General features: G+C 34.0%; 3 protein-coding genes across 3 annotated transcripts in view; all 3 read left to right on the top strand.

Moving 5' to 3' along the window:
* The first annotated feature begins 28 nt into the window (after positions 1-28).
* Positions 29-3,841, top strand: LOC144552696 (putative magnesium transporter NIPA4). Its single transcript, XM_078300694.1, has 9 exons — positions 29-381; positions 1,012-1,068; positions 1,872-1,962; positions 2,043-2,203; positions 2,518-2,645; positions 2,745-2,882; positions 2,961-3,053; positions 3,219-3,330; positions 3,494-3,841. The coding sequence occupies exons 1-9, from the start codon at positions 195-197 to the stop codon at positions 3,604-3,606; spliced, it is 1,080 nt and encodes a 359-aa protein (XP_078156820.1). The 5' UTR covers positions 29-194; the 3' UTR covers positions 3,607-3,841.
* A 2,656-nt stretch (positions 3,842-6,497) lies between these two features.
* The window catches only part of LOC144552705 (leucine-rich repeat transmembrane protein kinase family protein), a 31,341-nt gene continuing 22,899 nt past the window's right edge, over positions 6,498-14,939 (top strand). The window contains exon 1 of the mRNA XM_078300703.1: positions 6,498-6,602. Coding sequence (XP_078156829.1) covers positions 6,595-6,602 — 8 coding nt within the window. The 5' untranslated portion in view covers positions 6,498-6,594. The remainder of the gene's footprint in view (positions 6,603-14,939) is intronic.
* On the top strand, positions 6,623-9,730 carry LOC144552715 (uncharacterized). Its single transcript, XM_078300713.1, has 2 exons — positions 6,623-7,114; positions 8,199-9,730. Exon 2 carries the CDS (start codon positions 8,210-8,212, stop codon positions 9,674-9,676), a length of 1,467 nt encoding a protein of 488 aa, XP_078156839.1. The 5' UTR covers positions 6,623-7,114; positions 8,199-8,209; the 3' UTR covers positions 9,677-9,730.

Raw genomic sequence — 14,939 nt, forward strand, 5'->3', positions numbered from 1 at the left:
TCAACTCCAATCCGTTTCTAACCCCACCATCACGCGCTAATATCACCCCTTCTTTTTCTCTTTTACACTTCCCGCCTCTCCTCTTCTTTCCTCTTCACACTTTAACGCACCCAGATCAAACCGACTCCACTATCCTCCAATATTAACCCGACTTGAAATGGAGGTGGAGCGATGGGTGGCGTGAGGCGGCGGAGATGGCGGCGCAACCAGCACAGGTGGGGCCACCGGGGCACCACCACTTCTACTACTACTACAGAGCCCTGTCGTCGGACAACGTCAAGGGGCTCTTGCTAGCGCTCTCTTCAAGCGCTTTTATTGGTGCGAGTTTTATTATTAAAAAGAAGGGACTTAAGAAGGCTGGTGAATCTGGTGTTGCTGCTGGTAAGTTCATATTTTCTGGATTCAATTATATCTTTCAAGCTTTATAAAAGGGCTGAGGGAGAGATCTATAAGTCGCTGAAAGATGTTTCATGAACCAATTAATTTGTGTTATTAATTTATTACTTTCTTAAAGAGAAAAGATGGATTTTGTTATTATTTTCTCATTTTTTTATTAATTCTTAATTTTAGATTGATATCTTGATGGATTAACCTGGGTCGAATATATTCTTGGAATATTAGATTCCTGTAGATATTGACACGAAATTAAAGTAAATGTTAGCTAAACGCATTTAATCAAACCCACTAGACTAAATGCTTTCAGAGGCACCATATTTGTTGAATTGTTTTTACCAGAAATAGTGCAATGGGGAAAATTACCAAAAACATTGAACCTAATTACCAAAAGAACTTTCATTGTGCAATGGATCTTCAGCAAAATTAAAAGCACCAAAACATGATCAGATCCATAGGTGTTCCCCTATTTTGGGATCAGGCCGGTAATAAGTTACTTTTTTAATCTCATGTAGATTTTTTTATAGGAAAAATAGTTATACTAGTTAAAGTAGTCATATATTTCAGTACTACTAGTGCTATTTTTAACCTGGTTAGTATGTTCATATCTTACCACAGGAAATGGAGGATATTCATACTTATATGAGCCACTTTGGTGGATTGGAATGATTGCTAGTAAGTTTTTATTCTGGAGACTGGAGAGTTTGCTACTGTAGTTCTTAATATATCAGTATATTGGTATGTGACTGTATGCAGTCATTATGGAATTAACTCTCTTGTACTGCATAGAATGTTATAATCTAATACTAGATGATCCTACCATCGGTCCTGTATCTAAACAAACTTTCTATAATGTAGAGTGATTTATGTGACTGTATGCAGTCATTATGGAATTAACTCTCTTGTACTGCATAGAATGTTATAATCTAATACTAGATGATCCTACCATCGGTTCTGTATCTAAACAAACTTTCTATAATGTAGAGTGATTTTTGTATATGACTATATGTGTATTATAAAATTAGGGGATAAGTTATAGACTTATAGTTATATTGATTACAATCTTGTGACAATTGACAACTGTAGCAATATATTCAACTATTATCACAATCAGAAAATTGGAGCTATTGATATAGTTCCTATGGTGGGGCCATGTATCAAGTTTGGTGAAATTTAGAAACTGTTTGGTTACCATCAATCAAATTGAAAAGGTTGGGGCCTATTTTTCTCAGCATTTGATTGATAACTAAATGATTTTCAAACACCAAATTTGATACATAATCTATCTATAGTTCTATACTATAAAAGAACATATTAACAAACTTATTTTTCGGTTTCCATCAAATTGACATTCGTTAACAGAATGAGTGAGTAGTTAACATACATATTTCTTACCATAGAATCAGATCTCTTGTACAACTTGAAGGCAATAATCTATTATTTTAGACAATCCTAATTTACTTTCTTATAATTCACAGTGATTTTGGGTGAGGCTGCTAATTTTGCAGCATATGCATTTGCCCCAGCAATACTTGTTACTCCATTGGGGGCGGTTAGCATAATAATCAGGTGTGCTATTCACTACAGTAACTTCATCAGTATTGCAATTATCTTATGTAAATGAGCTGGGTGTTCTACAATTTTTGCAGTGCAGCACTTGCACACATGATTTTACAGGAGAGCTTGCACATATTTGGAATGCTGGGGTGTGCTCTCTGTATCGTGGGGTCCACCACGATTGTTCTTCATGCGCCACAAGAACGTGCAATTGGTTCTGTCACGGAAGTGTGGGATCTTGCTACTGAACCAGGTTCCTTTTGTTTTGAAAAATGCAAATAAGGCCTAAGGCCCTTTATTTTTCCTGAACTGCAAAGGATCTCTTCATCATGAGAACTGGAAATCAAGTTTCTACTCCAAAGTTGTCTTATTTTCACGAGTCTAATAAACTAGGCTTCCATTAGAATATATATTTGATTTGGATGATGGGTGATCTTGTTACTTCTTAATTTGATAGAAAATTTGAGGATTGTTTATTTATATGATAAATTTAAAATTGTTTATTTATTGTTTTGATTGGGAATGCTATATGCATTTATCTTACTCTTGTATTGTTTCCCCATGTAGGTTTCTTATGCTATGCACTGATTGTAATTGCCTTGGCCTTGGTACTCGTATTTTATTTTGTACCTCGTTACGGGCAAACTCACATCCTGGTATATGTTGGCGTCTGTTCTCTTGTTGGTTCTCTTACGGTAAATTTTTACAAGGAGAGATATATGCTATCAATTTGATTTATTGATTTTGATATTGTTTCAATTTTTATTGGTTTCAGTGGATTGTTCTTTTTACAGGTAATGAGTGTAAGAGCCCTTGGAATTGCACTCAAATTGACCTTTTCTGGTGTAAACCAGTTAGTGTACCTACAAACTTGGGTCTTTGCTGTAATTGTGGCCGCCTGTGTTGTTACACAAATTAACTATTTGAATAAGGTAACATTTTTATGTTTTAATTTTTTCGGCCAATGTGATTGCATGATAATAATATTTGTCTCCCTTTTTTTTTTCCAGGCACTTGACACCTTCAACACAGCAGTTGTATCACCTATATACTATGTTATGTTCACATCACTTACCATTCTGGCAAGTGTTATTATGTTCAAGGTATAATCCCTTCCTACTACTGCTCATATTATTTCAGTATTTAAGCTATCATCATCACCATCATCACTGATTCATCGTCATCTTATTTCTCTTTCTGTTTCTTCAGGTTACAATTTATGTGCTTTATTTTAGCTTATTCTTCATTCTCTGTTTAAACAAATACAGGATTGGGATGGACAAAACGCAACCCAAATTGTAACAGAGATGTGCGGTTTTATAACAATTCTTTCTGGGACATTTCTTCTTCACAAAACAAAAGACATGGTTGATAGTGCAGGTATGCCTTTTTCTCGTGCATGGAGGCCTTCCTGTACCGGTTCTTATATATTATTGCCTTTTGCGATCTATGTGTTTTACTTGTCAGATAGCTTCTTGTAGCGAAAAGGTTATGAATTATTGCCTGCTATTACTTGCTGTATAAACTTAATCTGCATTTGCAGGCTTTTTGCCTATTGTTTCCAATGGAACGTCAAAGCATGCTGACCAAGAGGATGGTTTTTCCCTTGAAGAAATGCCACTAAGCTTTCATGATTCTTGTCACCGTCAAGTATAGCTATTATTTGATTTAACAGGAGCATTATACAGGTGCTTGGGATAGTGGGTAAATCATCTTTGGTGTAATTAGCCTTTATAGATGGGTTATACTGCATTTTTTTCTTTGCAATTTTTTTTTTGTTTTTTATTTAGAAATATTTTGTAGGGCTTTGTAGGGAGACATCAATTTATTATTGTCATTATTTTTTGTAACTATTCTTCCTTTCAGCTATTATTTAGTTTTTATGATCTTACCTTATGCGGGCTCCCAAAGAAACAAAAGCAATTCTTTTCATCTCATCAGGAAGCAGAGTATGTCGGATGTCCATCGGACTGAATTTGGGTTTGATTCGATTTGCTTCAAGATGTGTGTGCACTTGATCTGCATGAATATTGAAGTGATGTGTATGCATCTTGAAGCGAATCGAATGGAAGTACTGCTCATTGAATTCAAATTCAGACTGATCGGCATCAGGCCTACCATGCTCCCCTCATCATGAATTGGATCTTATAGGCAGGTACTCTACCTCTCATTTGTAATATGTTTCACTTAAAAAATATTAAGATTGTAATTCTCTGCTTTAACCTAATTGTTCCTGTCCGATCTTATCTGGTAATGCAGTGGAAATTTGATGCTTTCAAGGCATATTATCTATAATTAGCACGTCTTAATTCAACAGGGCTGCAATTGTATGAATTCTTAGCCAAGGACCTCAAGAGTTTTGCTGTATCACGTAAATAAAAATGGGGGCAATTTTATGTATGCCCCTCAAAAACTTCCATCCAGATTACATATTCCCCACTGTAAAATTAATAATATCATATTTACCCATCTAAATTTCAAATACTGACAAGTTTAGTCAATTTATTGACTTTTCTGTTAACATTCATTTTAATTTATAAAATTTCTATTTTATCCTCTATTAAAAAAATGAGGAGGGTTCAAATGCCTCCATGTTTTTGTGCCTCCATCATGCCTCCATTTCTCTCTATCATTTTCAAAGTTCAAACAGTCGATCCGAACCGCTCAACCTAACCTCCATACTAAAATATGTTTGGAGACCAAATTTTATATTTTTAGAAATTTTTTTACTATTTTTTTAGATAGGTAAAAAAAAATATTGTTTTTAGATGGTTCAGATTTACTGATTTTGTACCTATCTAAGAAAATAGTAAAAAAATTCCTAAAAATATAAAATTTGGCCTCCAAACATATTTTAGTATGGAGGTTAGGTTGAGCAGTTCGGATCGACTGTTTGAACTTTGAAAATGATGGAGAGAAATGGAGGCATGATGGAGGCACAAAAACATGGAGGCATTTGAACCTCCTCTAAAAAAATATATATATAGTATATGTAAGAAAAAAAATTAGTCTTCTAATTGGTCGGTTTTCAAAGATAATTGGTTCATTTTTTTACTTGTGACGCAGACATAAGGGGGTTTACACATATACTTTGTGCAAGTCACAAGTAAGAAAATGTATCATTCGCCTTCACAACCGACCAATTAGAAGACTGAACATTTATCTTATACATACTACATATTCTTTATATTTAATAAAAGAGTAAAATGGATACTTTATAACTTAAATGAGTTTTAATTGAAAAGGCAATAAATTGGAGACAATTGTGAGTTTTTGAATAAATATGATATTATGAAAATTAGAGGGGAGATACGTAATTTCCAGGTTTTTATAGGGGCATCATGAAAATCTCCCATAAAAATAACATGGCAGTTTTAGCAGTAATTACATAGCTTCGCACTGCTTTGATGTATATTTTTGTTAATCAATGTTTATTAATATTTTGATTATTTTCTAATGTTCCAAGTTTGAAAATATTTTGTAAAATACCTCTATTAAAAAGTTATTAATCAGATCTCATTGAAGCCGCGATCTAAATATTATGATTAGAAGAATAAATTACATATTACATAACAGAACAAGATAACCTGAAATTACAAACCTAGTAGTATATGTACAAATTTGAAGTTTTGAACAAGTCCGGAGAATGACAACTTACGTGCAAATTGAGTCATTAAAGCAACTGTGGGAGTGTGACTTAGAAGTCGTAATCAATTGAATTTAAGAAAGTTTCAAAAAAGAAAAAAGAAAATCAAGTAAATTTATTGTTCAAATATTTAGAATGGGTACATCGACACATTAATATGACGAGTCATTGTGCCCGATTTATTCTTCTTATAGAATCGTTTCAACCCAACCTGTCAGCATACTAGTATATATTTTGAAGCCTGTTTCTGTCACAGAGAATCGGATATAGCTTATTAGACTGGCGTGGACTTTGACAAGTCAAGTCTTCTCATTAGTTTCTTTCAGTGGCAAATTGACTGAGTGAATAGACCGGATATTTGCGTCCAGGCCGGAGAGTAAATGCCATCCTTTGATCATTTTATCCGTTTATCCGACTATTCAATAGATAAAGAGGAGAAGTTTTTTTTGTTGAACTATCCGATACACGGATACAGATACTGTTAAAATTCTTTTTATCGTTAACATGATAGATAAAGGTAAGATTACAGATGTATATAATAACTTACTCGTTATTTTATATGGTAATCACTAAAATTATAAAATTATATATATAATATATATTTATACAAAGATGATGAATAATATGATATAATTTTATTCATGATTCATATATTTTTATTTAATAACATTTTTTTATTCGATCTACTAAAAAAAGTTAGTCTGAATGAATTTATTTTTTCCCACGTTAACAGTAATTTCGTTGCCGCAGCTGAACAGGCCCTTGGATACAAGTCGGGGTCCGTTAATATTCACTCAATGACCATAGCTTTGACAAATGACAGCAAAAGCAATTAGACTATAAGAGTCGGGCTATATCTTAAATAATTTACCATCCTTCTTATACGCGCGCAATCACACAGAGAAAGATAGATACAGTCATACAGAGGATTTTAAATTTTGAGTATAAATCACTAAACCCCGCCTTTGGATTAGAAAAGAGTGAAACTCCCTCCTTCCATGGGGAGGTATTCGTATGAATCGTATCTCTTCTTCTCCTTCTTCCTTTTGTCGGCTCTATGCTCCTCTCAAGCCTCAGCTGCGCAGCTCAACCAAACACAGGCTAATCTCCTGGGAAAGATCTTCGAGATTCTTCAATCCGATTTATCTGTCCCCAGTGGCCGTTTGAACAACAGTATCAACACCAATCCGTGCAACTGGACTGGTGTCATATGCGTTAACTCTTCTTCCTCTGAGGTGGTAAGCCAGCTATCCTTCTCCAACCTTGGCATCTCCCCTATTAACTCTTCTTCTCTAACTGTCTTCTTTGGTAACCTCTGTTCTCTCGATACCTTGCAACACCTGGACCTTTCAAGCAATCGCTTGAGCTCTTTGCCTGATTCCTTCTTCTCCAACTGTACCGGTCTCTCTGGTTTGAAGTACCTTAACCTGAGCAACAATGGATTAGTGACACCAATTCCTGATTTCTCCAAATTTGGACATTTGAAGGACCTGGATTTGTCTTTCAATTTCTTGAATGGTACTATTGGTATGGAATAATTATAACAATCCCCCCACCCCTGTCCCCCCATTTATCCCCGCACTCTCTCTCTCTTCCTTAATTATCATATCCCCTCACTTATTTGGCTAAAAATTTCCATTTATCCCCGCATTAAATTAGAGTCATTTAATACCAATCTCTGCATTAATTATGCTTTCCTCTAATAATAATTCCCGCATTAATTATTCATTTAAAAACAATTTCCGCATTAATTATACTGTTATCTAATAACAATCCTCGTTAATAAATGTTTATTTGTTATTTCTGAGAAGTATTTATCCATGTAACATAAAGTATTTATCCATATAACATAAAGTATTTATCATTATGTCTGAGAGTATTTATCATTGATGTTTACTGTAAGTTGCAATTATGTTTGAGAAGTATTTATCTATGTAACATAAAGTATTTATTCTTTATAATGAGAGTATTTATTATTATGTCTAAGAGTATTTATCACTGATGTTTTACTATAAGTATAATTATGTTTGAGAAATATTTATCTATGTAACATAAAATATTTATCTTTGTAACATAGAGTATTTATCCATGTAACATAGAGTATTTATTATTATGCGTGAGAGTATTTATCATTGATGTTTTTACTGAAAATTACAATTATGTCTGAGAAGTATTTATCTATGTAACATAAAGTATTTATCATTATGTGTGAGAAGTATTTATCATTGGGTGAGGGGATTGTTTATTTAATGGTCCCTAGTTATGCGGGGACAATCCAAAAAAAAGGAAATTTTGTGCGGGGATAACTGACAAGTATTTATGAGGAGATTGTTTATTTAATGGTCCCCAGTTGTGCGGGGACAATTCAAAAAAAAAGGAAATTTTGTGCGGGGACAATTAATGGATTGATTTATTCAGTCATAAATAGAGATCATTGCATAGGGATTAATACTTTGCAAATCCAGGATAAATACTTTGATGATTCAAGTTAAATACTAACATTTTTTGCGGAGTATTAATGATTGAGCGGTCCCCCCCATGACTTTTTTGACAGTTAGTGCGGGGTTTTTTGCGGGGATAGACCTGCGGGGATTGTTATCAGCGTCCATTGGTATGAAGTTCGACTCATTGACCCAATTAGAAAGTTTGAATATTTCCTTCAATCATTTGACTGGTAACGTTCCGCCACTCAGTAGCGGTCAGGAAAATGGTTCCTTGAAGGAATTGGTGTTGTCCATGAATAACTTCACTGGTGAGATCCCAGATGGTATCTTTAAGCACAGGAACCTGACTTTATTGGATCTCAGCCAAAACCAATTAACTGGGTCTGTACCCGACAAATTCCACAACCTTACCAAATTGGATACCCTACTTTTAAATGCAAATAATCTGTCAGGTCACATCCCAAATAGCCTAACAAACCTCACAACTCTTTCTCGATTCGCGGCTTATCTAAACAATTTCAGTGGATCAATTCCAGTTGGTCTGACAAAGTACATTAAGATCTTGGATTTGAGCTATAATAATCTAGCTGGAGAACTCAATACTAACCTCCTCTCTGCTCCTAATTTGGAGTCCATTGATATCACCGGTAATAGTTTTACAGGATCAATTCCGGTGAATTTATCTCGTAACCTCTATCGGATGAGACTGGGTGGGAACAATTTAACTGGTATTCTTCCTCCATCAATTGGAGAGCTCTCTCATTTGATTTATCTAGAATTGGATGTGAATAACTTGAGCGGAGATATACCGAAGAATCTGGGAAGCTGCAAGAACCTGACACTGTTGAACTTGGCTTCGAATAAATTTGAAAATGAGCTCCCACCGGAATTGGGAAACCTTTTGAATTTGGTGGTAATGAAACTCCAAATGAACAATATCAGTGGGAGAATTCCTGATCAAATTTCAAATTTGATTAACTTAAGCACTTTGAATCTCAGCCAGAATGCCCTTTCTGGGGAAATTCCTTCCCATATTTCGGATTTACAGAAGCTCTCATACCTGAATTTGCAAGGCAACAATTTAAGTGGTTCTATTCCGACTACAATTAGCAACATGGCCAATTTAATTGAGCTTCAACTGGGAAAGAACAAATTAAATGGCACAATTCCAGAAATGCCTTCAAGTCTCAGCACAGCACTAAATTTGAGCCACAACTGTTTTAGTGGGTCCATTCCATCTTCTTCCTTCAGCAAGTCGGCTCAACTAGAAATTCTTGATTTATCACAGAATAACTTTTCAGGTCCAGTACCTTATTCTCTGACCACTCTGCAATTTCTAACCCTTTTGGACTTGTCAAACAACAATCTCACTGGTACACTTCCGACCTTTCATAGGTGGGTAAATGTAATAATTACCGGTGATGTCCTTCTTTCAAATTCTTTTTGGGAACGAAATTCTAACTCTAATTCTAATCCTCATTCTAAGAGAAAGATGGACACGAGCCTTTCTATACTGTTTTTTGTACTTTTTGGTGCTTTCGTGGGGATTCTTGTAGGAACTTTTTTAGGAAATTATGAGTTTCATGAGGTTCAGCGTCATCTTTTCAGATACAAAATTTTTAGAGATATAGTTTGATTGTGGGAAGTCTTTTTTTTTTTCCCGACAGGCACAGTTATCCGTTGTTAATTATTCTAAATGTTCTCTACTTACCTTCGAAAAAGGGACTTGATATTCAAAATGTATCGAAATGTAGATTGTGTTTAATAAAAGATATCAATTATATGTGTCTATTATGTCTTGAATTTGATTTGACTTTGTGTTTGGTTTCAAATCAATTAAGTGCTTAAGACAGAACCAGACTTTTGAACTATGGATTTCAACAAAAAAAAATTCTACTGAAAATAAAGATCAATTTTACAATACCAAATTATTTTATTATAAAATCATACGTAAATATAAAAAACAAAAAAATGTTGGAGATCAATTGACGCTATTCTCCCTTCTCTCCGCCACTGTGTTCAATGAATTCAAGCCAAGTTCTAAGGCTCTCAAAGCTAACTAATCGTTCAAAAAAGTCCAGCTAATATCGCATTGATAAAATTTTGTGTAGTTGGAATCCCCTCTCTAGCGAATTCGCATCCTCTGAGATATCTCATATTTTGCGTGACTTTCTAGAAAATCCCAACCGTTCAAATATGTTATGTTCGAATCTCAAAGCTCTAGTAATATTGGCTCTCTGTGTTATCCCCAAATAGACACCAGACACATCGGTCACGCAAAATATGAGATCTCAGAGGCATAGTGACAAGATACCTGAATTATATCCGAATTATACTCGAATAATTCTTTTTTGGGGTGATGCCGAACCGAATGCCAAATTATTCTGTTGGTTTGACCGAATTAAATCTGAATAATTCGCGAATTTCATGATTTTTTTCCAATTTTTTTTTGTTTTTTTTGCTTCCTTGCAGAACTGAGGTTTCTGATCTGAATAATTCCGAATTATACCTGATTATTCTCAAATTACGAATTTTTGATCTCGCCAAACCGAATCCGAATAATTCATTTGTCACTATGCTTAGAGGATACGCACTCCTGTCTAGAGCCGGGAGCTCTTGGTAGTTGGTACTCGTGCTTGTGTTTAATTATTTTTTTTAGCTGTTTCAAAGTAATTGAAGGTCTTAGTTTCTCGTTATAGGTTCTAATACATTGTCAAGTACTTGCCTAAAGATGAGACCTCAACAAAATCATTCATTCATTGGACGGCCTGGTTAATCAGACTATAGTTAACGCCCGGCCCCTTGCTGGAAATTTCATGAATTGGGCCCACGATCAACAAATAAGCGTATAAAGGTAACAAAGAAATATGTGCGTGTCGGATTGGACTTTTAGTTCGTTTGAAATTTTGAGTGAGAAGCCTGGAAAGAAAGAAAGCCCGTTGTGGTTCAAGATATGATGGTCTTTTCTTTGGTATGTGGTGAAAATCCAAAGATATAATTATTATTGTAGTTCTTTATTTGTTTGATTTTGTGACGAGTACCGAGTACTTCAATACACGAACCAAAACGAATTAGAAAGCTTTACGCATTCGAGAACGGAGTAGTCTGAGCATCAAACCTACTTTAAGTCTGAGCTTTAGAACCGTTCAATCTGCTTAAATATTTGTGTACACGGAATTGAGGTAAACGTGCATGAATCTTAATACGGATTGTACAGTTCTAGAACCTATCGTACCTAAAGTAAGTTTCATAAATATCGAACCAAATCCGCAATCCTGTGATTCTTCTGATATATAACAGATACTGGAGTTATAGATCCAGTTCCCATCGGATCTACTCCACATATGATTCTCCATTTCTCTTTCTACATAATAGACACTGAAATCCATATCTAGTGCAATACCGCGGAGAGTAAAATGAGATCTGAGTTGTTAGTTTTAATACGTCACGAATCTCAAAACGGACATAAAGATACATTTGTTTGTTTGTTAGGCCCTGTTCGGCCGCGTTACTGTTCTCGTGAGAAAAAAAAAATTCAGTTGTTACACGAAAACAATACTTTTCAGTTCAATTCCTGTGCTCATACCCATTTCCAATTGAAGGCCGAACAGTCCCTTAATGTCCTTAAAGAGTAGACAGCTGGCGGGCTCTTATTGTTTTTATGCCATTTTGCAAAGTCTTAAAAGTAGAGAAGGAAAAACGTAGCATAACGTGACATGACTATCACATCGTGACTTGATCACATCATGTTATATAATAATTTTTTTTTTACTTGACGTAACATGATTAAAATTGTGAAAGACAGTCACATCATGTGTAATCATACCGTAACAAATCACGTTTAATTATTATTTTTATGTTTAAGTTAGTTAAAAAAATAATAACAAAATATATCAAAAAATAAGAAACTATTACAAAATAAATTATAAATAAGAATAATATTAAAAATATTGGTCACGTGATGTGACATGACTAAGATAATGAAGAATAGTCATGTCACGTGAGTGGTCACATCAAACAACAAGTCACATTACGTGACGTGATTGATAATAGTGTGACGATTTCCTTCTTTACTTGGGTATGATTATTGAGCAAGCTTCTAAATAGCTAGCTATAGCGGTTTTGGACCCAAAAAGCTAAGCTACGGGCTAAAACTGCGCTAATCAAGCTACGACCGCTATAGCGGTAATAGCGGTCCGCTATAGCGCGTAGCGCGTAGCGGCAATAGCGGTCCGCTATGCTACATGGGTTATGATTTTGCAATTTTTTTTTTCTGAAAACATGATTTTGCAATTTTAATGGGCCTTAATATCTAGATTGGTTTTTTTTTTTTACTTTATTAAGCTATATCAATACAATGGAACATGTGCGGGCTATACCGCTATATCAATTAAATTTTGTATCATGCATTAATATATGGTAGTGGTATATTTTGAATATAAAATATATCGATAGTTTTTGAATTAGGGATATTTTGAATGACAATTTGAACTTTGTATTGGTTTAATATGAATAATATTAGAACTTCTTAATTAATTTGATTTTTTTTTCTTGATGAGACATTTTTACTAGGCAAAGCCTTCTATGGACATAAGGACCTATTTGTAAAATGAACATATTTTTATTTTTAAAGTTCAAACAGTCGATCCGAACCGTTCATCTTGTTCTCCATATTAATATGTGGTTGGAGACCAAATTTTACATTTTTCTGATTTTTTTTACTATTTATTAAGATGGGTACAAAATTCAATGGTCTGAATTTGATATTTTTTATACCCATCTTAATAAATAGTAAATAAATTCAGAAAAATGTAAAATTTGGTCTCCAAAGATATATTAATATGGAGAACAGGATGAACAGTTCGGATCGGCTGTTTGAACTTTGAAAATAAAAATATATTCATTTTACAAATAGGCCCTTATGTCCATAGAAGCATCACTCTTTTTACTATTAGTAGAAATATAAAATATAATTTTTGAAATAAAAAAACGCTATTTATAATAGCTTTCGCTATAGCTCCGCTATTCGCTAAAACTTTTTTTTTTGTCTCCCCGCTACACTGCTATAAACGCTATTTAGAAGCTTGTTATTGAGTAAATGCATACTAGCGTACCTAACTTGTCCCTAATGGTGGTTCTAGCACGTAATGAGTTTTTTTTTTTTTCGAGAGAGAAGGGGCATGCCATTATTTTATTTTATTAAGCAAAAAAAAAAAATACAAGTTTCAAAGAAACATACAGAGAGACAAAACAAACAAACAAAAAAACGAAAATAAATATAAATTATGAAAAGACCGACCCAAGAGGTTTGAGGTAATTACAAGGGGGGGATACATAGAAATGAAATAAAAGAAAGCGAAATTTAGATATATACCCATCATAATTTGATCAATTAGATATTTATCCATCAAAACTTTAAATTTAGTTATTCCCCCATTCAAATTCATTTATTTTATTTATATGCCCATTGAGTGATTTAATCAATTAAAAGCACTAATTAATACTAATAAAAAAATAAAATTACTTGTTTGCCCTTGTCTCTTCATTCTCTTTGGTATAACTAGTCCTCCCCATTACTCGTTTCCTTGGGTTTTTTTTTTGTTGTGTGCAAAAAACAGACTTCTAAGAAAATGTTCGTAGGATTTTGTATAAAGCATAGTTGCAACTTGCAACATGTCCCTTCTGAGGAGGAGCTCCTGCTGACATTAAAATCGATTCTAACGTTCTACAAGAATTGCTATCATTTCTAGCTTTGCTCGGATGTTTCTCTCTGAAAAACTTGAGCTGCAGAAAAAAGGGTTTAATATGGGATATGGGCCCACACCAAAATTCTTAATTGGTCCAATCATGAATCTTTGATGGAGTATCCTGATAATTCTCAACCCCTGCAGAATAACAAGAGTTTAAAGGAAATTAAAGAAAAAAAGAAAGTGAAAATCCAAATTTTTGAATCAGTTTTTGTTTCTTTCATTAACAATTATGTTCATTGTTACCCTTGCCCTTCTTGCTCGAAGAGCTGATACTTGAGGATTTCACTTGTCAATCTTGAAGCACATGGTTCTTGGAAGCTATTTTTTCTCAAAAAAACCAAATAAACGAGTAATGGGAAAGAAGAAGAGGGCTGGTTATTAGCAAAGAGAATGAAGAGACAAGGGAAAAAATGTTATTTTATTTTTTATTAGTATTCATTAGTGTTTTCAATTGAATAAATCACTAAATGGGGATATAAATAAATTGAATGGGTTTGATTGGGAAATAACTAAATTTAAAGTTTTGATGGGTAAATATCTAATTGATGAAGTTATGATGGGTATATATCTAAATTTCTCTAAAAGAAAACAACATCATGCTCATTGGATAGTGTAGCCTGTATAGGGGTTTCCATATCTTTAGCAATTTGCACTTTTGAAAAGACTTATCTATTTACATATAATATTGACTTAAGAAGGGTGTGTGTGATTAGAAATGTTATAGGGTGTTGGCATTGGGAGATCTCGACTTATTCGTTTGACTGAATTTGCAAAAAATACATAATTGCATTTTACAGTTTTTCTTCTTGAGTATTTGTGTAGGTTCATGGCAAGTGAAGAATCAGTAATTACACATCAAGAATGAATTAATACACTGCAATACAACATCATGAATGTAGTCATGAAATACAAGACACTGGATAGCAAAAGTATTAACTCAAGATTAAGGATAACGTATATGTAAGTTGGTAAAATAAGCTTGAAATTGACCTAAGTGAGGCCTACCGTTGTAACGGTCCAGTGACCGTTACAACGGAATAAATAAATTATGTACAAATTCCGTGACGCATAAAATAGGTTTTAGCATCACCGAACGTTAATCCTTCTAGACAATTTTCTTGGTGGGTACTATTGTCACGGTCATTGACC

The sequence above is a fragment of the Carex rostrata genome, chromosome 1 (genome assembly GCF_964058835.1).
Source record: "Carex rostrata chromosome 1, lpCarRost1.2, whole genome shotgun sequence".
NCBI lineage: Eukaryota > Viridiplantae > Streptophyta > Magnoliopsida > Poales > Cyperaceae > Carex > Carex rostrata.